This window comes from Chionomys nivalis, chromosome 23, assembly GCF_950005125.1.
Source record: "Chionomys nivalis chromosome 23, mChiNiv1.1, whole genome shotgun sequence".
NCBI lineage: Eukaryota > Metazoa > Chordata > Mammalia > Rodentia > Cricetidae > Chionomys > Chionomys nivalis.
Window position 1 is genome coordinate 19,072,560 of NC_080108.1, and position 27,523 is coordinate 19,100,082.

Here is a 27,523-nt window from a genome sequence, read left to right on the forward strand (position 1 = left end):
GTGTGTGTGTGGTATATGTGTGTGTGGTGTGTGTGTGTGGTGTATGTGTGTGTGTGTGTGTGGAGTGTATGTGCACATAGGGAGGGGGTGTGCGTGTATATGCGCAGGCGCCTGTGCACATGTTTGTATGTGCATTTGGAAAGTAGAGGCTGGCATCAGGTGACAGGTATCCTCCCTGGTGGCTCTACACCTTCCTTTTTTTGAGCCGCAGTGTCACCCTAAACCTTACCCATTAGGCTAGGCTGGGTGACTAATGAGCTCCATGGATCTTTATGTCCCCACCTTCCTAGTATTGGGATTACAGAGTGGCTGCCACAGTTGGCTTTTATGTTCTACAGATCCACATTAGGTTCATATATTTATGCTGGGGGCGCTTTGCCAACCGAGCCATATCTTCAGCTCACCTCCCCTGCAGATTTCTTCGTGGTAGAAAAACTACATAATGACAGATTTGGATTATTTTAGTATTTCTCATTGATGTGGCACAAAGTCCCCTAAAGGTAAGAGAAATGGGGGTCTATGACAACCTTGCTAGAGCAACCAATCAAATTCCTGGAGAGGGGCTGGAGGGATGGCTCCGTGGTTAACAGTGCTTGCTTCTCTTGCAGAGAAAAGATTCAGGTTTGTCCTCAGCATGCATACCAGGTGGCTCACAACTACCTCTAACTCCAGCTCCGGAGGATATAATGCCCTCTGCCAGCCTCTGAGGTCACAGCACACACATGCGTAGATCCACACTTATACTTGATGTAAAACAGTAACAAAATCTAAAACAGAATCCTGCGGGACTCTAGCATGATACGCAGTATTTCCATAGAGTCTTCAAAGTTGGAAATTCACTAATTATCCCGTCTGTGGTGTTTGGACTAAGTCCTTGTACTGTCATTTGTAATAACCAGTTATCTTACCTGGTTAGTGTAAGATAATCTCTTGGGTCTTTGATGATCTCACTCTTTGAAAGGCTTCTCTGTTTTAACCTAACTTTTCATTTCTTCTTGCAGGAATCCTGTTCACGATGTTGGTATTTGGACCAGCCTGTGGATTTATTCTGGGCTCTTTCTGTACCAAAATCTATGTGGATGCCGTCTTCATTGACACAAGTAAGAAATACAAGATCAGAATTGCTAAGCACCCCTGCAACCATCCCTGCTCTCACGAAGGCGTTGTTAGCCTACGGGGTTCTAACACTCCACATACACTAAGCAATATTCTTGTGCTTCTCAGCTTTCTGTTATTGTGACATATACGCCTGAGACAATCAAGGGAAAACAAGGGCCTGCGCTGGCTCCTGGTTTCAGAGTCGATCTCTGGTTGACGTGTTGTTGGGGGTCTCTGGGTAACATCACTTTATGAGGAGGAACATAAGATAGAACAGAGCTATATAACACATGGTGGCTGGGAAGGGAAGAGAAAGCAGGAAGCCAGGGTCCCCATATCCTCTTCTAAGGCTTGCCACGACAATCTAACTTTTGCCACAAGGCCCCATCTCCCAAAGGTACACACACCGACACACACACACACACACATGCACGCATGCACTACACAGATATATGCAAAATATAAAAATAAAGCCATCTTGGGAAAAACTTGCTGTGTTCTTAATAGGAAGAGGACATATGTTTCTCAGGTGCACTGGGCTTCCCTCCGGTGATTCTGAGACTAAACTGAATGACTGTCAGGGTAAATGATACTGTTTTTAGTTACATGTCTGATCGCTGAGATCAAACATGGGATGGTTAGTCTCGGGTGTGAACTTGACACACCTGGGAAGAGGGCACCTCCACTGAGAAATTACCTCCATTAGATGGAAACGTGTCTGTGGGGCATTTTCTTGATGGCTAGCTGATATAGGACGGCTCGGCCCACTGGGGGAGGGAGTATCATCCCTAGGTAGGTGCGTCAGGGCTTTATAAGAAAGATAACTGGGTGTGGGCCTGGGCGTGAGCCAATAAGTAGCATTCTTCTGTGGTGTCGGCTTCAGCTCCTGCTTCCAGGTTTCTGCCCTGAGTTCCTAGCCTGACTAGTGAAAAAAAAAATAATAAAATAAAGCGATTGATCTCAGCAACAGCAAAGCAAAGTGGATCACTTGACAGAAAGCATCTTGTGAGGTGAAAACTTTATTTTGGTTTATAACTCTGAGAGTCCACCGTGGTGGGGAAGACATGGCAGTGGAAGCCTGAGGCTGCTGACCATGGTGCAGCCATCGTCAGGAAGTAGAGAGCAGTGAACCATCATGTTCAGCTTTTTGTGGTCTTCTGCCATCTTGGAAGTAGGGTTTTGTATTGGGAATTTCATGCATGCATATAATGCCTGCATGAATCAAATCCACACACCTCCATTCTTGTTCTCTCTCTTGTTCTCTCTCCTCTAACTCCTCCCACATCCACCACTTTCCCCTCCCTATTTCCTGTGCATGCTCTGTCTCCCCTTGAGCCCACTGAGTCCACTTAATGCTGCCAGTATGTGCATGAGTGTGGGACCACCTGCTGGAGGATGGGTAGCCTCGCAGGGTCGTCATACCCGACAAAAACTTCCCCCCTTTCCCCAGTCACCCTTGGCTGCCTGTGGCTTCTCAGCTAAGAGCAGGACTTCATGGGCAGCCCCTAATCCATGCTGAGATTTTGTTGCCCTTGATCGTGTGTGTGTGTGTGTGTGTGTGTTTTGTATGCAGTCATGTCCACTGAGTTCATGTGGATGGCAGCCTTGTCGAGTACATCAAATAATGTTTCACCCCTTGAGATCTCCTCAAAGCCCCCTTTCGGTTTTCAGACTTCTATGGGTTCTCTAGTTTAAACACACATATCCAAGCTTTCCAATCTGGAACCCACATAGGAGAGAAAAACGTAACAGTTGTCTTACTGGACTTGGGTTGCATCACTCACAATGATTTTTTTTCCAGCTCTGTCTGATGTGGACCATTTACCTGTGTTTCATTGTTCTTTGTAGCCAAATAACCAACCGTGTATATGTATGTATCCCATTGCCAGTAGCCATTCCGTCTTGATGAGATGTGTTACTGCCTCTTACCACTAGAGGGCAGAAACGCATCACAAATTTATCCTTTTCAATTCCTGCCAGAAACCCAAGCATGGGACTGTTGCTGTCAGCCGCAAGGGGTGGATTTTAGCACCTCTGTTAACCCAGTCTAGATAGATAATACCTCGCAGGCGTCCCCAGAGGCTTGTCTCCCAGGTACATCCCATCAAGTTAGCAATAGGGATTGGCCATTGTGACTGTGTTGTGGTGACAGATAGTCTCAAATTCAAGTGACTAGGTATACTAAAAATTAATTTTGTAGATAACCTGTTCAGAACAGACTGGGGTTGAGAAGGATCCACTCACCATGGTCTCTCTGGGACCCAGGTCCACAAGTCTTTATCCTGATCCCAGTGGGTAGAGTCTCAGGCGTGTATCCACTGGTCCTCAAAGCCCGTGGTGAAGAGCGATGGCCCTGTCGTGTCCCTGTCATTAAAAAGCATGTCTATAACAATGACACCACATGGAGAGTGACTCATGCTGGGTCTGGGACTCAGGAGCAGCTTCAGGGGGAAGGGACCAAGTCACAACCTAGGCTGCAGTCCCCTTAACAACCAAAAGAGAGAGGATCTAACTCCGAGCCCATCCAGTGTTGGTCACCCTGACTCTCGGTCCTCTCTTCAGGACTTTGTCACCAATCCTCCTGTAGAGAAGATGAGAGAGAGTCCCCGAGAGAAGGAGCCACCATATTTTGTAAGCTAGTCTGCTGGATGACTTTGTGGTATGTCTCCAGCTCTCTTTGCTAGGAGACAGCCAGTCACATGGGCCCACAGAAGCAGGGTTCCTATACGAGAATATGAATTCAGGTGGAGGTGGGGATTTGGGGGGCTGTCTCTATTAGGGTCTCTATTGCTGTGAAGAGACATCACGACCATGGCAGTTCTTACAAAGGAAAACATTTAACCGGGGCTGGCTTGCAGTTCAGAGCTTTGGTCCATTACCATCATGGTGGGAAGCATGGCGGCATGCAGGAGACACACGGTGCTGGAGAGACAGCTGAGAGTTTACACCTAGATCAGCAAGAAGAGAGAGTGACACTGGGTGTAGCTTGAGCTTCTGAGACCTCAAAGTCCAGCCCCTAGTGACACACCTCCTTCAAAGAAGCCACACCTACTCCAACAAGGCCACACTTCCTAATAGTACCATTCCCTAGGTCCTCTGGGGGCCAGTTGGTTCACATCCACACAGGGGTGTCACCCCAGATACCCCAATGCTTGTATTCTCAAATATCACGGCCGGTATCTGAAAGAGAGCACAGGATTTCTGGATCGTTCCATCAGTCATATAGCCACATCTCCTTTCTCTGCGGGGGGTGGTGGGGTGGGAGTGGGGGTGGGAGGCTGTTGTAGCTGCTTCTTGGGCTGATCTGTTCTCGGGATCAATAAGAACTTTCAGTTCCCTGGGTTCCCAATCCATCATCTCTTGACAGTGCTAAATTTACTAATTCACCCCCAAAGAAATAATGTGGTCCTCAATCCAATCAAGCCGCACTGTGGCTCACTCGATTAATCCCACTGATATATTTACTTGTCGCTAATGATGTTACCAATTTTCAAGGAGAAAATAAAATCAGATACAGCTGCCTGTATTTATTCTTGTCAAGCGCTAGGCCTCTTTCAGGAAGGGATTAGACGCTTCTGTTTCCCAGCAGCCTGACCCTTAGAAGCCCGCTCCTAGAGAGTCAGGTTGGACTGGTAAGGGACATACTAGATGAAGTGTCAGCTGCCATCTCATCCAGACAGAAAATCTGGCTTCCTTCGGTGTCCCAAAGGCAGCAAAATCCAGGGGCAGCAAGAGCCTTGGAGAGGAGCAAGCTACCTTGAGAATATGGAGGGTAATGTATTTTGTACTGGGCAGTGACCAGTACAAACCAAGCAGTGACCCATCAAACCAAGGTCGTAGGAACGGCCAGAAGGTCTGAGTCAGAAAAAACCTTGGGCAGCTTTCTCTTTTGGAGTTTTCATTATACTAATGAGGAACCCAAGTCTCAGACTGAGAAGGGAAGGAACCCCACCAGGGGAAACATATCTGTTTAAAACCCAAATCTCCTGAGCCGCTTGGGAGATCTCTCCCATTCATGATCCTCTCTCCCCCACACCCCATGAAAGAGCCTGTTCTCTTGGTGCCCGGAGTAACTGTGGGTAGAGTGATACCTGGGTACCCACAAGGCCCCGCTTTCCAAAGCAGACCCCTTATTCTCATCATCTCTGCTTGCTTCCCTAAGCCCTTTGAGAAGTAAAGAAGCCTCCTCCACACTTGTAGGCTCGTTGACATTGATGCCTCCCATCCATACCTCAGATGGACACTTTTCTTTGCTGTCTGGGCATCTTACTAGTGGCAGCCTGCCCATACTGTTGCTAAGAAAGGATGTCTACTTCTTCTTGAAGCTGCCTGAAGGACGATGCTGATTCTCACCACTAGAGGGCAAAAGAACATCACTAACTCTTTCAGGGAGTCAGCCTGGAAAAATCTCCTTTCCAAGCAATTTTTATTGTTTTTGATCTGGTGGCAGAACCTTATCACATTTGGGTGCATTTGGGCTGCATTTTGAGGTAAAAATTCTCTGTTCTTTAATCCCCCCCGCTGCCACCATCTTGTCCACTTCCTGAAATAGCTCTCCTTTAGAGCTGCCCACCACACGGGAATGTTGAATTCCACATGAATGTCTGTATATACATAGGCATGCATGCATCTCTGAAACCTGGGATTGGGGAGAGGGCAGGGAAGGCAATGGCTGGCCTAGAGTTTCTGTGCTGGTGAAAATGGCACCCGTGGAAGACCTGTGTTGTGGGGCAGGTGGAGGGAAAAAAAAATGACCTCTCCCCTGGCCTGGCAGTGACTAAGGAGGCAACTTGCAAGGAGAAAGGTGGACCACGCTGGCAGTCAGAGTCCCTGCTGGGGCAGGGGAACAGGTAGCCTGTAGGACTGAGCAGGCAGTCCTGGAGAAGATCCTCTAGAGGGGCTGGGCATAGGCAGCTTGCCTGGAGGCTCATCTGGCCTGGCTTAGGCACAAGACTCAGTGGCTGCTGCCTCTCATCTATGTTTGATCCTGTTTGGCTCTGTTCGTCCCTCTTAAGGTGAATAGATTCCTCCTGTGAACGCTGGGGGTAAATGATGAGACTTTCAGAATTTCATTTTTTTTAGGCTATCTTGATAAAGCTAAAATTCAAGGAGAGCAGAACCTTGAAAGAAAGGACTTGGTTTGGGGGGTTACCCCAGTTGTTGAATCAACCAGTAGTGTGGGTTTATTACAAGATTAGGAAGAGCATCTGCCATGGTTCAACAGTTATTAAAGGTGCATGTGTGCTGTCTCATTCTGAACTTGGGAGTGGCGCTTCTATCTGATAAGGTTTTGTGTGTAATGGTCAAGCGGTGGCACATGCCTTTAATACCAGAATTTGGGAAGCAGAGGCAGGCAGATCTACATGAGTTTAAGGTTGGCCTGGTCTACAGAGTTAGATTCCAGACCCCTGTGAATCTAGATCACACTTGTACTGGCTAGTGTTGACAGAGATTTCTGTCCCACCCGGTCCTGCAGTCGTTCGGTCCCAAAGAAACACACAGAGGTTTACATTAATTATAAACTGGTTGGCCTATTAGCTCAGGCTTCTTATTAACTCTTATATCTTACTTTAACCCATAATTCTTGTCTGTGTTAGCCACATGGCTTGGTACTTTTTATCAGCGAGGCGTTCTTATCTTGCTTCCTCTGTGTCTGGGTGACAACTGCAGACTGACTCTTTCCTCTTCCCGGAATTCTCCTGTTCTCATCGCCCCACCTATACTTCCTGCCTGGCTGCTGGCCAATCAACATTTTATTAAAACAATACAAGACCATTGTCCCACAACAGGCTAGCTTTGTGTGTAAACTTGACACAAGCTAGAGCTGTCAGAGGATGGAGCCTCGGTTGAGGAAATGCCTTGATGAGATCCAACTGTAAGGCATTTTCTCATTTAGTGATCAATGGGAGAGGCCCCAGCCCATGGTGGGTAGTGCCATCCCTGGGCTGCTGGTCCATGGTGCTATAAGAAGTTGGGTTGAGCAAGCCAAGGGAAGCAAGCCAGTAATCAGCACCCCTTTATGGCCTCTGCATCAGCTCCTGCCTCCAGAATCTTGCCCTGCTTGAGTTCCTGTCCTTATTTCCAGTGATGAACGGCAATGCTGAAGTGTAAGCCAGATAAACCCTTTCCTTCCCAACTTTCCCTTTGATTGTGTGTTTTATAGTAGCAATAGAAACCAAGACACCACTCCCTTGAGCTCTGTGATCCTAGGGCAGCCAAGAGAACCATGCAGAGTGCCCAGACAGTGTCTGGCATATGGGAAGCATGCCATAAAGGTTATATATAATGGGGTGTCTGAGAGGTCCTCTAGAAGTCTGCAGTTACTGGGGGACCCAGCATGCTTTCAGCTCTGACTTCCAAGGCTTCCTCTCAGCCTAGTAATTGTCTCCCTAAAACCTGAACTGAACCAGAAGGCTGCCGCTCCCCATCCACAGAAACCTCCCCCTGGTAGTTCTAACCTCACCCACCCTCCTCTGAACCCTTGTTGGAAATCACCCTGGCAGCTCCGTGGCATCCGTAGCTACCACAAGATGACATGGTCTGTGTGCTTGTGGGAGAAGGTCACCGGCTCTGATGCCAGACCCCTTCCCTTTGGACCTGTTAGCTGGATGGCTGGGATCTGGAATGTTCCACACCCTCCCTGCCTCCACTTTCTAATTAGGTTTGCAACTTAACGATACTCTTGGAAGTCCTGAATCCCATAGAAAGAGACTGATAACGTGGGTTAAGCAAATAGGCACATGAACCTAAAAATGCCCCAAGAGCCATAATGGCTCTCACACACCAGGATGGCCCAAGAGAAAGAAGCGACTGTCCCCAATTTGCTTTGGCCCACTCTTCTCAAAGTCTCATGGGTAGACCTGCTAATGAGTTGTGTGCTGGTTTCTCCCTGTTCCTCCCGTTTTTCTTTCTTTTTTAACCTTGGAAATGGGGACAAAGCCCTGATAGGCCCCTTGTAGTCACTTGCTCTTTGCAGAGGTGGCAAACTGATATTAGTGACTTGCTCCCTTTGTTCAACAGAGCTAGAAAGAATAAAAGCAACCCAGATGTCGAAATGAAACACTTAGAGAAGTGAATCTTGGGGCTGGAGAGAGGGCTCATTGGGTAGTAGACTTTCTCCATGAGTTTGAAGACTTGGGTTTGAATCCCTAGCACCCACGTGAACAAGCAAAGCATGGCTATGCAAGTCTAGAACTGCAGGACTGGGAGGGCAGTGGAGGGCAGAAACACAGGTCTCCAGAATGTGCTAGCCAGCCAACCTAACCAACATGGTGAGCTTCCGGGTCAGTGAGAGGCCCCATCTCAAGGCGAGAAAGAATAAAAAACAATAGAGGAAGACACCCGGGCATCATGCTCCAGACTCGACAGGGGCACACAGACCCACACTCATGTGCCCATGCAGAAGAACACACATAACATACAATACACACAAACACACAGAGACACACAAATAAAAAAAATGGATCGTCTAAAGAGGGAGACTGTATGCATGTCCAAGACATTTGCAAAGAGAGTCCCCAGCTGTGTACCATCTCGTGATGGACGTGTACCATCTCGTGATGGATGTGTCCCGTCCAGGCACAGCTAGCAGATAGTGTTGTGGTTTCAGCCTCTTCCAGAACTTTGCCCTTCTGATTGATAGAACTACCCTGAGACTGAGATCCTATGTCTTCCCAGCTCCTAGAGAAACCAAATGTGGGCAAGTGGCAGCAGAGTGCTTTCCCTGTATATAGTGCTTCCCCTGGCATGGCCCTCAGCCTGAAGCACTACCCCCACTCTGTTCTGATCCATAGCTCTCCTCATCCCCGCGTCTTCTTTCATTGGTGTATTAATGTCTCTGAGCAAATGAGACGGATTGGTGCTTTTCAGTTTGTCCTGGACATCTTGCAAACAGCCACCTTCAAACAACAGGCTGAAGACAAGCTTTAAAGTCAATACAGGAACTAGAACTGGAAAGAGAAATAAATAGGTTCTCAAGCTTTGGGCCAAGTGCTTAAGACAGTGCTCCCTGAAACAGTGCTCTGGCTGTCCTCAGCTTCCCCAGAGAGGGGTGGCTAATTCCCAAGCCATTTGTGGTAGTCAGGGTAGGCTAGTTCATGCCACAGTAACAACTATGTCCCCAAATCTGTGCATTAGGATGGTGTTTATATCCTGTTCCCCCCAAGTATCCAAAGCAGGTCAATGGGGACATTTTGTTCACTGTGGCTTGTTCATATATTCCTCTTGGGAAGACGAAACGTGGGAACCACACACAGCACTACACAGGCACACACAGAAGCGATGCCTGTTCCCCTGCTCACGTTTTTCTCTGTAAAACTCTATTATGTGGCCACGCTTCACCAAGCCAGGGACATATACTCTTCGAATCCAGAAGAAGAGCTGGTCGGAATCCAGACCTTAATGGCATCTTCCGATTGGTTCTTTGTCAACATAAAGAATCCTATCTCACTATCAGCTATTCAAGAACAGTGTCTCCTGAGCTTTGAGAATTGCCATGCATGTAGAGAGGGTTTTTGTTGTTGTTGTTGTTTTGTTTTTTGACTATTAAGTAGCCAGAATTCCTCATAAAAATATTATTTGAGGAGTTTGAGGGATAGTTCACTTAGTATAGCCCACATGTCTAAGGACATGAGTTCAAACCCAGATCCACATGAAAAAGCCAGGTATTGTGGTGCATGCTGTGACCCCAGGACTAGAGAGGTAGGGACAAAAGAACACCCCTGGGGCTTGCTGGCCAGTAGGCAAATTGGTGAGCTACAGGACAATGAGAGATTCTGATTCATGAAACAGAGTGGCTAGCTCTGGAAGAATAATAGCCATAGCCGAGTTGGCCTCCGCCACAACAGCCACATTGATGCACACAAACATGAGGCTCCCTTAGGCACACGTGCATTTAGACGTGCACTATGTTTTGGTGTAGACACTGGTAGAAGAGTTTCTGAGACAGGTTCAAGCTTGAGCTGTCTTCTCTAAGTCAGGTAGAGAGTCACTCACTCGGCCTCCCCCGGCACACACGGAAGCCAAGTGGTGTCCTGTCAGTGTGCCGTCTCTCTCCTGCCACAGTATGGCTCGTGAGTCACTGACATGGAGAAGTGTGAGCTCCCCAGAAAGCCAACAGTGGTTTGTGAATCCTGCCTTCCTCCACACCTTCACATGAGGCCCCTTCTAGCCTGACCCAGGTGACATGTTCTTGCTGTCTTTCCATTCTCGAGCAGTCAGCTTTCTATACATGCACACCTACAGGGAAGAAGGGGACACAGAGCCTATGCCAAGACACCCTCCGGGATGTTTTTCTCGCATCCAGAAGAATCACTGATTTCTCGTGACTTTCTGCAGGGCACTAATTTTGTTCCCCTCCAGCAACTGCTAGGGTTTCTCTGTCTTGCTCTCCTCTGGAGCTTGTAGACAGCGGTGGCTCCCTTCCCCTTTGTTTTCTTCCCTTGCCTGGCAGCAGGTGAAGAAACAGTAAGTGACAAGCAGGGAAAACAGCCCTATTCAGCCACCCCAGGTGATTGTACTTCCTTTTCTCCTCCCTCATTTGCATGAAGCTGCTTCCAGGATCACCTTGAGATTTCCTGGGCCCTGGCATTCTGTTTAAAAATAAAACCTGTACATGGAAAAGCCCATTCATATACGTAGGGGGAAAAGAATAAGAGCTGCCATATCCAAAGAGCGCCTGTGTGCCAAGGGATGCTTGCTTGTTACCTTTTATCCTTACAACCACTCCAGCGGTGGCATCTTTATTTCACAAATGATGAAAAGGCTCAGGGGTTGCTAGTGAGCTGCAGAGCCGGGATTCAGCACCGCCACCCCAGCCCTCTACAGCTAAGCTCTCTCCTCTCCAACATGTGGCTATGCAAAAGCAACTGGTCCATCGTAGCATGGGGAGGACCACTGAGCATCAGTCAGGGTAGAGAATATCAGCATCCCAAAACCAGTTTGTACCTAACCAGAACAATCGGTGGCCTTGAGTTCAATGCACAGAGTACAGGAATCTAGTGTTCACCCACAACGGCCGGATGTTGAAGACGGACTAAAGAGAAATCTAAAATGAGATGCTGTACCGAGGGGGCCTGTGTGTAAAGACCTCTGTGTTCATGTGGACTCAAGCAAAGAACCTAGGCTCTCCAAGCCTCAATTTTCACACCAAATGGAGGGCATGAACGACCCTATTTTATCAGCTTATAGGAAGAATTTACTGGAACAGCAAGAGTGTGCTGCGTGTGACTCCTGGTGCGGAGGAGACCGGGGAAAATGATAGCCAGTGTTAAGAGGCTTGGCGGGAGACGGGGCACTTTGCAAAGGGCAAAATGTTCATCTGGTGTCTGTGGCCATCACTCTTCCCCAGCCGTCCATCCATCTGGTCCTGGCCTGCAGCCCCATTTTCCTTGCCTCACCTACTATTCTCCAGGTCCCCAAGAATCTCTTTTTGGGTTCTGGGAGCACACGGTTTCTCATTTAAAAAGGCATTTCTAGGGAGCTCATCCCGAACACACCACTTTGCGGGGCAGCTGTAAAATGGACAGCAAAATCCAGGGAGTAAGCTGCAGTTCCCGTTCGTTCCCAGGACTTGGGTTGGTAAATTAGAGACGTGCCAGCACCAAGCTGCCTGGATCCACGTAGCCAAACGGCATGGTGATGCATGGTGTCTTTGAGCACCGAAGCTGTGCCAGAGCTTTCTAATAGAGGGCTGGGGCCCAGCCAGAGCCATCTTCAAGACTTGGGTCATCCTAGCCAGTAGAATCTTAGGCACCATAAATGACAGATTGTCGTCCCCGAGTATGCAGACATGTGTCTGGTGTGGTTTTCTGGCCCTTACTAATGACTCTGCAAGGTGGATGTTGTCATCGTCATCATCCCTGTCTGCAGATTTGTAAACTGAGGCATAAAGTTCAAAACTATCTCCAAAAGGGCAGGATTTTCATTCAAGCGTCATGGGCATCCATTTCCTTGAATTGCATTCCGCACCTGCTCTTTTTAGTTATGAGCTTGCTTTAATTCATGCTGCGAGAGTTGGAATGAAATTTCAGGCCAGCCGTTTGTTTCAGGTGAGAGAGCGTATACCTAGTGACAGTCCGCCCTTGGATAGCGAATATTTGCTTGTGTTTTCATGAACTCGGCTTTGCAATGCAGCGAGATGAGTCAATTCCAGCCTGCCTCGGCTGTCTGGCTCCTTGCTGTTTTTGTTTAGACAGATTATAAAGCGTGGAGCAGACAGGGAAATTAAGGGGGAAACATGCTCCGTCCCCGGTGATGGGAGAAACAGGAGCTCTGACGTGGGGAAGATAGTTTCCCAGCTCAGAGCTCCACCCCCTCACCCATTTCTACAGCCCTTGAACTCCATGCAGGGGACATCTCTCTCCAAGCAGAGTCCCCACAGCCCAAATGTCCCGCCTCTCCACTAAACGGTGCCCTTTCTGTTGGCAGGTAACCTGGACATCACTCCAGATGACCCACGCTGGATTGGAGCCTGGTGGGGCGGCTTTCTGCTCTGCGGTGCCTTGCTCTTCTTCTCGTCCCTCTTGATGTTTGGGTTCCCACAGTCCCTGCCCCCACACTCAGACCCCGCCATGGAGAGTGAGCAGGCAATGCTCCCAGAGAGAGAATACGAGAGGCCCAAGCCCAGCAATGGGGTTCTGAGACACCCTCTGGAGCCAGACAGCAGTGCCTCCTGCTTCCAGCAGCTGAGAGGTAAGCACCCAGAATGGAACTGCATGGTCACAACAATGGGGGTGTCGTGATGGAAAGTCTGGCCACTGGGGGTTTTCAGAATTTTATGTAATTGGACGCACAAATCTTATGCCTAACTTATGACCAGACACAATGAGTGCAAAAGTAAGGTAACCGCCATTTCTTGGTGAACCCCTGGTGATTTCATCAATAAATGGGGTGCAGCAAAGCTCTACACTTTTTTAGAAGTGAAGTGAAAATTGGACGCAGCTTTTCTTTGACAAAATGGCAAAACAACAACAACAACAAAAAAGGCAGATAAGGATGTCAACCCAAAAAGGTGTGTTCTGGGTGGTTTCCGCTTTCAGCATGATACCTTAAAGGCATAGAAAATGATGGTGAAGTTAGTGCAATGGCTATAAGGAACATGGCCCAGCAGCCTTGGGCTGCTCCATGCCTCCATCTGTCTGTCCTTCTCTCTCTCTCTCTCTCTCATGCATGTACACACACATATGAGGGACCTACAGGGTACCTGCTGGAGTTTAAACAAGAGCAGTTGGCTGCAGGTAGGTGCCTGGATGCGATGTAGGCTGATGTACCCCCTCTCAGAGAAGTTGGGATGGAAGGACAATGGGAGGACATCACCTCTTCTAAGCCAGCCTTTAGTAGCCACATGGGCCACATGCCAAGACACCATTCAGCATTGCCCAGAGGTCAAATCAAAGTCAAGGTGAGCACCTGTAGGAAGAGGTGCCCCTGTGGCGTGCGCTTGATAACCACAGCCTTTGACGGACCCCAGGGTCTTTCCCTATCCCCCTCCACACTGGCTGTGAGGTTGCTCCATTCCCTCCCCCCCACCATGGTTCCACAAGTTTAAGACTGCAGGATTCTCCTGTCATGTCATTATCCTGATAATAAAAGCTCTGCCTGTAGAGACACTTAATCAAACCTGCAAGTCCACGAGGAGCCGGACAGACCTGTGCTATTTCTGCAAAGACACTAATTTAATAACCTGATGTCACGTCTGGTCCCATGTTCTCTGTCGGTATCTACAAGTGCTGCGAGCCAATTGATGGCCTTAAAATTCCTCTTTTAAACTCAGGATGCACTCATAGGTGAGAAGTCCAGCTACTGTATGTCCCTGGAGGTTGCCTTAGCTGGGACCACCCTCGCAATAAGGCTGTAAATTGCCTCTACCACATTGCAGAAGTCTCCAGTCAGTTGGAGGGTGAGGCCTGTCATTATCTTGAGAGCACAGCTGACTGTAATCTCAAGCCCCTGGCCTACAGTAATCCATCAGGCTGGCATCAGAGTCGCTCTGGCGAAAGAGGACCCTGGTCCCCAGTCGTGGCAGCCTGTCCAGTTCCTTCTTTGTTCAGGTGACAGTTCTGTCTCCTACAAACCACATTTGTAGACCCTCCCTTTCATCTCTGGATATACAGAGATAAAAAAAGAAACAACTAGGCCGTTAAAGACCTCGCCGGCAAGCCATCAAAGACAGCCAGTGGTACAGGGAGACAGGCTTGGGGAAGGCCAGGGAGGGTAAGGGGCCTAGCTCAGCTGGGTCCCGAGCTACAGGCTGTCACAATTTCAGAGTTCCTGGGATAAGGTTCAGCCATCCTGCTTTATAGTCAAGCGTAGATATCCTACTCCTACTGGGGGCTGGGAACATGGCCGCAATTAAGTGACTTGTGTCCTAGAACTTATAATTCAATAGAGGAGGCAGGCTACAAGAGAGGACACATCAAAGTCAAGATGAACCTCAAGTAGTTGGCCTGGGCTGAGAAGTATGCATTCGGGTCAGTGGGTTTGGAACTCACTAGATCAGAAATGGTTTGGGCATGGCATCGGTGTGAACACACTTCCAGAGTAACAATTTTTCATTAAGGATGAACAGTTCCTACTTCGTTGGTCCACAGTGGACTCCTAGAGGACACTCCAGCAGGGCAGGAAAACTGTGACTCCAGATTTCCCCTAGAGCAGGAATTCAGTGGCGTGAACTATTGTGCTAATCAACCGTCATCTAGTGCTGGCCACAGAGAAGGACCCGCTGTCTTTACATCCTTTCTTCCCCCATGAGCTAAGTGGTTTTGCCCCAGTAACACATTCACCCAATGCAGCCTTCAGTGCTGTTGATGTTCCCACACTGATTCTTCATCTGATTCACCAAAAAAAAAAAAAAAAAAAAAAAAAATCATCTCAGATACTAATGACCCTTTCTCATGCATCTCTTTGGAGCTTAACAAAGGTTTTTCTTCTTGCACAATCTATTTGAGTCCCAGGCCATGCTCAGAAAATCTGCCTAGAGCAGCCTTCAACCCCACCATGCAGCCTTCCCAGTGTCTGAGAGTGACACAGAGTAGCCTGCCTGGAGTGGAACATTCTGATCTCAGCCACTTCCCCGCTGTGCCTCCTTGCACCTCGGTCATGACATCTAGCTCTACTTGGCTTTAACATGGGGATCTGGCTTCTTCTTTACAGCAGCTGTCTGTCTTATTTATCACGGTATACAGGGTGCTTACCCTGTCATGATATGGGTGTTTGTCGCCAACAGAGCCAGCCGTTGACTGAGTTTGCAGGTCTCTGCAGAAGATGAGGGGTGGAAAGCATGGAATCTGGTTTCATAATAGCCTGGAAGTCCCCAGCTTGTAGCACCTGTCCCATAAGCACTTCGGTAAAGCAGACGGCAGACAAACACATGCTTGGGTTTATTAAGCTGCAGAGTCGCCCCCAGGTGGGAGGCTGCCAAACCCAGGCATAATGCTGGATCTCAACAGGCCACCAAATGTCTTTGCTTCTAAGTCTTGGCCCTGCAGCCCTTCTGCCCCGGTGACCCCACAGTTGAGGTGCCCTCACTGTCACCTTCATCCTGGCGCCTGGTACTCTTCTTCCCTCCCCTTTTATGCCAATACATTATATATTGGCACGGGGCATGACCCTCTTGGACCCAGCAGCTGGACAGTGTGTGCAGAATTAATGAAAGGCAGCCTAGAGGGGAGAACCGCTCCATGAGAGTGTAATAGATAACCCAGGGCCGGTAAGGTGGCTCACTGAATAAAGGTGCTGCTGCCAAGCCTGACCCATCCGTTTCATCCCCAGAACTCACGTGGTCCCCCAAAAGAACTAATGCCTGCAAGTTGTCCTCTAACCTTCACCCTTCACATACATGCCATGGCACACTGCCACACACACATAAATAAATACAAATCATTCATTGTTATAAAATAAACACTCAATATGCTCATCACTTGCCTGTTAAACCTCACACCCACCGCTGTGTGATAGACACAGGCATGCTTTCATAGCAAACATGTGTGGTGCTTTCGGGTGCTGCGATCCATGTCACGTCTGTAGTTTTGCATTTTATTTTTACGTTGTCCCAGATAACCTGGGAAGCCTTGATGGACGGGATCTGGATCCCCAGTGAAGTGATCTGCCCCCCTTGATCTGCTTGCTTTGTGTGATTTGTGCAGTGCATCAGGACACCCCCTCTTTGCTCTTCATTTTGCCTCAAATGGCCTTCTCCCCTTAATACACTGTTGGGATGTCTCTGTCCTTCCACCCCTTTTTGAGTGCACGCGTGTCACACATGTATACACATGCACGTATGTATGTATGCATGCATGCATTGCCATTCTAGGTGCGTGCCTTGTATTCAGGACAAGGTCAGCTGCATTGCCCTACCATCCACTTGGCCTCTGCAAAGCCCCTGCTACTGCTATGTCCCCACTGTAGTCTGGTGCCCCCAGAGTGGTGCTCTGCATCTACTCCAAAACAAAGCTCTCATGCATCTGTTTATTTACGGTGCGAGGCAGTGCCTGCCATGAAAATGGTGCCATTTTAGTGAATGAAGTAACAAATGAACACTTTGCTAACATGTGTACACACACACGCACACACACACACACACAGCAGGGGCTGGTAGCATGACTCAGTCAAGTGCTTGCCACAGAAGCCTAAGCGTCTGAGTTCAGATCTCCAGCATCCATATAAAATGCCACGCACAGTGGCACACACACACCCATAATCAGGAAGTAGAGACAGGCAAGGCCTTGGGGCTCTCAGCCAGTCTAGCTGAATCAGCAAGCTCCGATTCAGTGAGCGGCTCTATCTCAGAATGGAGGATGGAAAGCACTATAAGGAAACACTCAAGACACTCAACATCAATTTCTGGTCTCTATAGAGGTGTCTGAACACACACACACACACTCACACACTCACACCATCACAAACAACCGCAACAACAAAAATGCTGGTTCTCATCCATTACCCCATTGAATCTCCCCAACCCTGTGAGACACTGGCACTGTTCTACAGATATGGAAATCAAACTTAGAGATGGGAAGGAAGGAAGGAAGGAAGGAAGGAAGGAAGGAAGGAAGGAAGGAAGGAAGGAAGGAAGGAAGGAAGGGACGAAGGGACGAAGGGACGAAGGGACACTTGAATCAGTGTGGAGAAAACAAAGCCTGTCTCCATAAGCTTGGTATGATGCCGCCTCTGTCACTGAGTAGACTCAATTAGAAAAACAAGTGTGTGTGCTGTAACTGTCTTCTGCAGCGGCACAGATGTCCCCTAAAACAAGGTAGCTTCCAATGGGGCTGCAGCTGAAAAGGAAGGAAGCCCCTGCTCCCTGCTGGCTCTGGCAGGTCCTGACCTGCTAGGATCGGTGTAACTGCCTATGTCAAGGCTCCAAATCCTCAGGGCGATCCCTGAGTTTGATCTCTAGAGCAGCAATCAGAAGATGAACTGAGCGCTCTTGTCTCAGCCCTCCACACACACACAAACACACACACACACACACACAGAGAGAGAGAGAGAGAGAGAGAGAGAGAGAGAGAGAGAGAGAGAGAGAGACAAGTGGCCGACAGAAAAGTGGCCTCTTAATGTCCTTGAAAAGACAGCTGAGCCCTGTGTACTTTCTCTAGTGCAGCCTCATTGGGAGAGGAACACAGCTCTGCCTTGAGATGTCACCCTGGCCCAGCCCGGCCCAGCACTGTGGTCAGTGGCCCTTCTCTACTAAACCTCAACGGCTGGATCCTGTCCCCAGTCTCCCCCACCTCCTGTCTACCCAAGGTCTCTTCCTGACCTAAACCATCCATGATGCCTCATCTTCATTGGCAGCTTCATTGGAATCATCATTGAAACATATTTCAGAGTTTTTTTGTTTGGTTCTTTTGTTGTTGTTGTTGTTGTTTTTATTGTTTTGAGACAGGGTTTCTCAGCATAGCACTGGCTGTCCTGGAACTTGCTGTGTAGGCAAGGCTGACCTCAAACTCACAGAGATCCGCCTGCCTCTGCCTCCGGAATGCTAGAATTAAAGGCATGCGCCACCTCTGGGTGTGTCTTTAAGGCAAGGAAGAGCCACCCTGAATATAGGCAGTTCCATCCCAGGACCTCAGTGCCAGAGTCAATCAAATATGTACCCTTTCTGCTTCCTCACTGAGGACACCGCGTGACCAGCCAGGCACCCGGCATGCCTGTGTAGCGCCTTTGGGCCCCTCAGACTGTGAGCCAGCGTAAACCCTTCCTCCTTCAAGTCACTTCAGACGTGTATTTTGTCACAGCAGCAAACACGATGGAGCACCTGATCATGGTGCTACCTGCTTCCTAAAGGAACGGTGGCAGAGCCCTGCTGTGGCTCCCTTGTCACCCCTACCTTGTTCTGCCATGGCAGTCCCCAGTCTCCTTAGAAGTACTCCATTGTCCCCTGCCCGCTTCGAAAATGGCTTCCAATGCCCTTTTCCAGAAGCCGCATCCCATCTTGGACACCACCTGCCTTTTGCTTCTAAAGCACAGCTTCCTGACTTCCTGGAGGGACCCCTTCCCTGGCACGGCTTTGTTGTAATAGGAGCAGCGGGCTGTGTTCCTGCCGCCCCAGCTCCCGGCCGCCTGGCTAGCTTATGCCCCGAAATAACAACACACAAATTGTATTCTTTTAAACACTGCTTTGCCCATTAGTTTTAACCTCTTATTGGCTAGCTCTTACATATCGATCTAACCCATTTCTAATATTCTGTGTAGCACCACGAGCTGGCTTACCAGGAAAGATCTTAACCTGCATCTGTCTGGAGTGGGAGAATCATGGCGACTCACTGGCTCGGCTTCTTTCTCCCAGCATTCTGTTCTGTCTACTCGACCTACCTAATTTTCTGTCCTATCAGGGGCAAGCAGTTTTCTTTATTGATTAACCAATGAAAGCAACAGATAAATACAAGACCTACCTCCATCATGGCTTCATTTTACTTTCTGACGGGTGATGTGTGACTTCCTTTGTACCTCCATGAAGGTGGAGACCCTCCCAATTTTGTTGACACCCTGGGACTACATCCTCCCCTGTGGTAAGGGGAGGAATGAAGGATCATGGAAGGGGCATTACCAGGCCCAGTGCACTTTCGTTTTCTTGAAGTATCCCAGCCACCTCTACGCCAACCCACCCAAGTGGTGGCTTCCATATGACCCACCTGGGAACGCATGGTAAATGCTGTACATGTCTGTATGCCGCCATAAGCCTACAAGTGACCCAACTGTGTCAGGAAGGGTCTGTTGGACCCCGCTCCAGCCCTGGCTTCTTCCATCCCTTCTCAGCTCAGCAGTTGGTTTCTGCTCCATTTTTCTTATTTGGCTGCTGTACCTTTCATTCAGTTGTGTTTGAGGAGCCTGGTAGTCTGAGCATGCTCATGCTGCCTGCTGAATGCTGTCTATTACATGATTTGTCTCCACAGCTGACCTCTCTCATACTGTGATCTCTCATACTGTGATCTCTCATACTATGAAATTCTGCGTTCTTGCTTCCATGGTGAAAAACCAATCTGCCGTCCCAAACCTTGGCAGTCTTGCACCAGGCTATGCCTTGCATCCTGCTGAGTCCCAGGGCTTTGGTTAGGATTCACCAGGGACCAGGCTAGTCAGTGAGTTCATAGTGTTCTTAGCATAGGGTGCCCGCTGGGAGCCAGCCCTGGAGTACCCGCTCATGTGATGTTCTCTTCTGGCTATTTCAGCAAAGCCACTGAGCTGAACAGAAGAGAGCACCCAGTAGGATGCCGGTCATGGTTGGCGTGTCAGAATGTCAGCTGAACGAATAGGCAAAGGAAATAGCTAGAAGGTAGTGTTTCCCAGAGGGACGTCTTTGAACCAGAACAACATCAGGATAGGAAAGCAGTGGCTATCCAAACATGTGGAAACCTGTCCATGGCCTTCTCACGTTGTAGGGGGGAAGGCAAGTTCATATGTGTGTGCAGACGGACATGTGCATATGTGCACATAAATACAGAGGCCAGAGTTCAACCTCATGTTTCATTCCTTAGGAGCCATCTGCGGATTTGTTGTCGTTTTCTTTATTGTGTTGTTGTGTTTTTGTTCAGATAGGGTTCTCACTAACCTGGAACTGGTGGAAGTATCTAGACTGGCTGGCTAGCCAGCAAGACACAGGGAGAGCTATTTCTTGGCACCTTCCAGGTGTTAGCGTAACAAGCGTGTTTCGTAGTTAGGGTTACTATTGCTATGATGAAACACCACGACCAAAATCAGGTTGAGGAGAAACGGGGTTTTTTGTTGTTGTTGTTTTTTTTTTTTTTTTTTTTTTTTTTTTTTTGCTCTACTTCCATATCACTGTTCATCACAGGAAGAAGTCAGGACAGGAACTCCAGCAGGGCAGGAACCTAGAAGCAGGAGCTGATACAGAGGCCATGGCGGGGTGTTGCTTTCTTATAGAATCCAGGACAACCAGCCTAGGGATGGCATAACCCACAATGGGTTGGACTTTCCCCAATCAGTCACTAATTAAGAAAATGTTCCAGGCGGTGGTGGCGCACATCTTTAATCCCAGCACTTAGGAGGCAGAGGCAGGTTGATCTCAGTAAGTTCGAGGCCAACCTGGTCTACAAAGAGAGGTCCAGGACAGCCAAGACTGTCATACAGAGAAACCCTGTCTCCAAAAACCAAAAAGAAAAACAAACAAACCAAAATGCCCTACAAGCTACCCTACAGCCTGATCTTTTGGAGGCATCTTCTCAGTTGAGGCTCCCTCCTTTTAGATAACTAGCTTATGCCAAGTTGACCTAAGACTAGCCAACACACGTGTACCGCCATGCCACGTTCTTTTCCGTGGATATTGGGGATTGAACGCAGGTCCTGATAGTATAGTAGGCACTCTTACCAGCTGAACAATTTCTCCCCATTTGAGGATCATGCTTCATATCAGCCTGTTAACAGCTCCGAGAAGGCCAGCTCCATGGGAGGCTGGATGATTTCATTTTAATCCAGATTTCTCATAGCTGCATGGCTGCAAGACTATACTACCTCTGTAACCATTAGCAAAGGGTTCCACAGTCCAGGGTACAAGATGAAAGGACCCCACACAGTTCAGAAGAATGTACTAGGGACCGTAGAGCGTGTTCTTGAAGACTGCACTGAAGGACGAGAGAAGAGGACAGTGACCTTGCTCTGGGAGCAAGCAGAGGCAGCATGCATGGACATTGTGTACTCGGGTGTGCTTAGGAGATGGGCATCTGGTTTGTGTGTGATTTAGAAAAGGGTGTGGAAGAGGTCAGATGGGGACAGTCCCATGTGTAGCAGAGTGTCTGGTATCTGAAAAAGAAGTCCTGGGTGCATTATGAATGAATCATCAATGCCTTGGCACTGACCTTCAGGTAAAAGTGTCTGGACTTTGTTTTATCAACCCAAGTTTCCCCACCAGCAGTTTGAGTCAACTCCACCTGTACAATGTCTTACAATACCACTTTGTATCCACCCTCCGGGAAAGTCTGCTCCCATGAGGTAAAGCAAGAAGGAGAGGCTCGGGGATGATGATATCTGAAAGTCCCTGAAGTGATTCTAAGTAAATTCCTAACTGGATATGAATACCAGAGACAAGGACGACCCTTGCTGGGTCCCCATGAGTCCCCATGAAGGGCTGACAGATCAGAGCACCTCCTCCTCCCACCACCCATCCCTGCTACTTCCCCACAGTTGAGCTTACATAAATTCAAGTGCTGAGAGAATTCTGTCACAAACAAGTTGGGACAGAATGGGCTCCCCCAGTGACCTGAGTGTCATGAGGTCGTGCTGCAAGCAAGCAGGGTAGGGGGTAGGGGCTCGATTTTGAGGTAGACTGTGTGTCACCTTGCTTTACCAGAATGCTACTGTTTGTCTTTGTAAACTTTCCAAGAACGAATTCTCACATTTCTGGGTTTTCACTTTCAGAACTAGGAGGTACAGCAAGCCTTCCAGGACAGAATGCATTTTCACAGAGGAGGTTTTTAGATACAGGCGTGAAGTAGAGGTGTCTGTTTGCTTCCAAGACTTGTTATTGCCTAAGTCATTTTCTTGCTGCTATCTTTGCCTTGGAAAGATACAACGCTTGGGTCGGAAAAAGCAGCCGCTGTCTCTGAGCCTCCTTTCTCCTGTCGTCTCTGTCCTCCTGGGTAAGCCTGTGCCTCTTGGGCCATCCATAGAAAGGGAAGACCCTGGATAGCACCAATGTGGACCTATAGCCCAACTCTTAGTTCTTGCTTTAAATAGACTTCTGAGTGGCCCCACCACGTCTTTTCTCTTAGACCCTCCTGTTGGTCCCGAAAGAATCAGTAGAATCAATCAGTTCTCGGCTATGGCTGCCCTGGTCAGCGTACACCAGTTCACACACACACACACACACACACCAGCTCACACTTAGGTTTCATTCTAAGTGTTGGTTTGAGGCTGGCAGTTTTCTGTTTGCTCACCCGGGCCACACTTTTCTTCTTACAAAGAAAGTGTTGCCCTGTGCCTGTTCCCTTCTAAGGACGGGGCAGCTGGGAGTTAGTTCCCATAAGAGAGCCACAAGAGAGGTCAGGGCGGACACCAGCTAACTGGCTCAACTTGACTGGTAATGCCACAACAGACCTATACCTGCAACCAGAGGCTGGCCAGCCTGAGGCCAGTGTGTAGTAGATGCTTGCTTCCAGAAAATTCCTAGTCGCTGCTGGGTTCCTCTTCTACCTGGGCTTTCTTCTACTCTCAACCAAAGGAATGATCTAGACAACTCTAGAACCGTCAGTGGGAGTGAGAAGAGACACATGTCCCAGAGCCAAGGTGTCACTCACCTGGCTGAGTTAATTGTCCCACTTCCACCATAGACGTGAACCTGTGGGAGTCACTCGGAGTTTGGCTGTAAGTGCACCTTTGTCTCTCAAAAGCCTGCACACCACTCCCCTCCAGGCCTCTGAGGCTGATCTACTCACTTAGTCACTGGATTCCTTAACCCTTTCCGTCTCCTGCGTTTGTTTGACATATGCTCTTCTGGGACATGGCGCCTTTGTCTTTTCATCCCTGCTCTCACTAGCCTGGGAAAGACGAGGCTAGGCACTGTTGCCAGTAACGGCAGCTCTGGTTTGGGCACATGGAGGACCGGCAGGGAGGCTGCCACATCGTAATGTTCCATCTTTCCCAGGATGTGCCCTTAGTCTTGGAGTCACTCTTCTGTCTCTGTCATGGTATTCCCCATTCTCCTCCTCCTCCTTCCTTTCATCCACCCTTCCATCCAATTGTGATGATTTCTGTTTCTCCAGCTCTCTCCACTCCTCTGTTCTCTTGAGCCCTACCTGTTACAAAATGCTTCATGGCCACTCAGCTTTTAGAAAAACATTAGGCTCTAGATTACACTAAGTGTAATTTACTAAGTGTAGATTACTAAATTTAATCTGGTGGGGTCTCCATGGAGCCTCACAAGAACCACTGCTGGGCCTCCTCTGAGTCTTGGGAGGGTAGTAAGATACTTGACTCCTAGCCTGGCCTGTGGATTTGCTCTACGGAAGAGGGGCCTCTATTAGGGAAACCCTCGGCTCCAATGTTGACTCCCAGGAACTCAACATACTATCTCCATGGCCATAGGAACCCTGCCCCAATCTTCTGCCAACTGTCACTCAACAGTCCCCTCATAGAGATGAATTACCAAAGCCAGCCTGGTGACTTCATGGCACACTGTACAAATGCCACCGATCCCTCACCTGGTCTTGCTTCTGCCTGCTCGTCTTGGCTCTCACTGAGCTCCTGCCTATGTGTCAGGAATGCTGGATCACGTGCTTCTTGATCTGGGGTCTTTTCATCTTCACAGATGGGTAGGGATGAGTCCCAGACCTACCAAGTCTTCAATCCAAAATGTAAATCCACAGCACCTGCCTCTTTAGAGCATAGTCCCTGACTTGATGTGGCACAACTTTCCTCAGCCACATTTTTTCTTTGGTTCTTAGCTCTTCCTTCAGCCCTTCAACTCTGTCTCTTATTTCTTCCTGCCCCCCCCCAACTTCCTAACTCCTTTCTTCAAAAAAAAAAAAAGAAAAGAAAAGAAAAATCTTGCACTATGTCCCAGGCACACACTACACCAGATCATTTTTCTCAGTGAGGTGGCCTGAAAGAGAATTCCCCCATACACTAATATATTTGAATACTTGGTCCCCAGCTGGTGGAACTGTTTGGGAAGGATCTGTAAGTATGGCCTTGGCTACAGCACTCAGGACAATAGGTCCTGTCTCTCACCAGGGTAAGCATAGTAGAGCTGACCCTGTTGGCAGGGGCGTGGGTGAGCCAGCCCTGAGAACATGGAAGCGGGAGGTGTGCCCCCGCCGTGGTGGCAAGAGCAGGGGAAAGAGGCCCTGCCCCTCTCACCCCTTGCCATCTGTGGCAGGTGAGAGAGTAGACCCTGCCCCTCGCCAGCTGCAGCACTCAGGAGAGCGGCCCCTGCACCTTGCCTGGGCAGCACAGTAGGGTTCACCCTCATGGTGTAGGTGTGGGTTGGCCGTGGGGGCCTGAAAGCTGGAGGTCTAGCCCTGCCCTTTGCTGCTTGCCGCACAGGGTGAACGTGCTGGGGCCGTGCTTAAGAGCTCTTCCTGGTGATGAGGATGAGGTAGAACTGGTGGGCTGACAAACCCAGCTACCACTCAGGCTATGAGTTGGCCCACCCTACTCTCTCCCGTAATCGTCATGGACTCCCTCTCTGAAACTGTAAGCCCCCCAAATAAACCCTTCCTTCTATTCTACTTTGGTCATGGTTTCTTACCGGCAGGTCCAGCCTGCTTGCTTAATCTTCATAATAACAGTAGTGGCTCAGAGAATCCAGGTCAGAACAACACCCTTCTCACAATGTGCTGTGGTGGCTGGTGCTGTGGCTGGAGTTTCTGCTATGTTGCTCTAATTGTGGGACCATCCCTGCCTCAGTTTCCCCGTTTGTAAATGGAGCATTTCATGGTTCAAAGATCATGTTTATTGTGAGTCTGTGAGTTGGTGATGAACACTTAGGATGGCACTTGGCACATAGACAAAGTCCCAATGACATTGGTCCTTAGGATGTCCCCAAATGACCCATAAATGAACAACAGTCCTCTGTCCCACAGGAATGTCTTCTGGGGGCTCACAGTAGACAGCCTGCTTTCCGTGGATCTGGCTCCCCTGAGCTATTTCCAAGTTTGTACCATCCTACTGGTGACGCTCCCAGTGAGAGCGTGAAAGGTTTCCCAGGTTGGTAGATGATTCAGTCCAACCCCTTAGGCCCCAGCTCTAGTACCAAGGCTAAATCAGTAATGGAGAGTTAAATGGCTGAGGGAGGCTGCAGATGTTCAGTGACCTGCTGTGGCCCTGGTTCACCAGTCTCTGCTCATCTGGGCCACTCCTTAGCCACTCCTTCCTTGAAAGGCTGACTTTTATGGGTTTAGCAATCTGCTTGGGGCACTAGGAGAGCCCTAAAGCCAAGCTAACTAAGGCCTCATTTCCAAGCTGGGGTATGGAAGGTGGGCTGAACCTGTGAAAAGGGAGTCGGCTTTTGATGGCTGGACGTTGTTGTGATAAAATTGGGCATGGGAGGCTCAGTGTGGGAGGAAGAGAGCAGAACTTGAGGAAGCCAGTCAGCTTGGCTACAGAGAGAAAAGGGTCGCGCAAATAAGGCATCCCAGGCCTTCCCCCAGCCCAGTGATTCTTGAACTTAATCATTTTCACATCTAATTCAAGGAGAAGTTAGTCGTTAGGCCTTAAGGCAAGCAGGAAGGCTCCTGTCTTAACTAGGAGCTCTTCTTGCAGAGTGGAATGAACTCGAGAATAATTAAAAGCCTGAAGAAATACAGAAATGTTCTATTAACCGGAATTGCATCTTCATGGGGCCAGAGCCCTTCCTACCCTGAAACAGATCATGAAGAATCTAATGAAGATTAAGGCCATAGTGAGGTCTGCAGAGATGTGCTAATTGACTCAAACCATCATCGCTAGTGTCATTTTGGAGCCAGATAAACTTTGCTGTGGGAGGCTCCTGGTGGTGTGATCCAAGGGGAATTACAAAGCTCCTCATTCTTCTGGAGTCCCGCTCAGCAGAGACTGCACTTCCCCTGAGGAAATAAAGCCTACAGAGAAAGCATGGCGGAGATCCTAGATCTATGTGGATTGTCTCGAACCTGCCGCTTCACTTTTGGCCGGGCTTCCAGAATCTCTGTGTCATCTGAAAGAACACAGTGACTAAGTAACAGTGGTGTCTGCCGTGACACAACAGCAGCCAGGACTTAGGTTCGTAGTCACCCATTCCAGGGAGCTGCTGCGACCGAGTGGTGTGATCTGTACTACTCTCCCTATGGTGTGTGGCTATGACCCACCAGTCCCTGATTCTGGGTACAGACTAGCCTCGTGCTTGGCACACCCTGTCTCAAGTTTACCTTGGCTCCTCAACAGTGATTTACCAGTCTTGATACCCAAAGCACTTTTGTCCATAAAGAACAAATCACCCTCTGTTTACGGCCATTGTGTTCGTTTTCCGTATTTGTTGAGCTCCACTTTAAACGCTGCCGAGTCAACAGTTCTCTGAGTATTTGTACAATACTTTAAAACAATATGGACTTAACAAAGGAAAGTTTCTTAACATTTAAACACAGATTTTAAAAGCAAACACTCCTAGGCATTTATTTGAAATGATACTTCTGAAAAGTCAGATTGCCATAAATGTTTAAAGGCGTGTAAAGTATACACACAGCGTGCCCATAAAGACCAGGAAACTCTAAGCACAGTGTGCGGGCATGAACACCAAGGACTTGAAGCTGTTTGTTTGCCGTCTTGGTTCATACACTTCGTAAAGTTTGGACTTTAATTTTTTTTGCACATTTCGTTAACCCTAAAGCTGCCTTCCTAAAACCTCAGAAACACAAGTAGAACAGCTGAGGCCATCGACTCTGGTTATTGACTATGTTCCTTCAGATTCAGGGCTCAGTTCACAGTAATCCCGGCTTCCACTCATCTGGTCCAGCACCGTGCTGTAACTAAACCCTTAAATCCCCCCCCCCACACACACACACCTCTGGAGAGTTTCACTTTGGAAACTTGATATCTTTCCCAGAGATGATAAATTTTAAGTTTTGTATATCTGCCAGTCCCTGGCCTATTGTTCTGTCATTTTGATGCATTGAGCTTGTCTGTTAATGTTATTAAAAACTTATGTGTCTCCTATTATTATTTTATTCTAATTAGATGGGCCATTTGGAGGTTTCGTCTCCTAGGAGATGCAATTGAGCCTGTGTAATTAGCTCTCTTCTTTAGGACAGCTGGCTCAGTCGTCACCTTGGAGTGCAGGGTTGGGCTCCCAGCCCACCTATTCATTTTATATGGCCGCAGGCACTTTACTGGGCTTTTCTAATACTTAATCTGACTTCACATGAGTCTCTGTGTCTGATCTTTTCCATGTGCACAAGGGGAAACAAGTAGACCCTGTCACCATGCCTCATTTTTCTTACTAATATGAGTATAACAAAAT

General features: G+C 48.6%; 1 protein-coding gene across 2 annotated transcripts in view; it reads left to right on the top strand.

The window, feature by feature from the left end:
- The window catches only part of Slco3a1 (solute carrier organic anion transporter family member 3A1), a 272,644-nt gene that overhangs the window by 191,931 nt on the left and 53,190 nt on the right, over nucleotides 1-27,523 (top strand). For both annotated transcript variants that reach the window (XM_057756255.1, XM_057756254.1), the window contains exons 3-4: nucleotides 1,002-1,100; nucleotides 12,526-12,789. In XM_057756255.1, coding sequence (XP_057612238.1) covers nucleotides 1,002-1,100; nucleotides 12,526-12,789 — 363 coding nt within the window. The remainder of the gene's footprint in view (nucleotides 1-1,001; nucleotides 1,101-12,525; nucleotides 12,790-27,523) is intronic.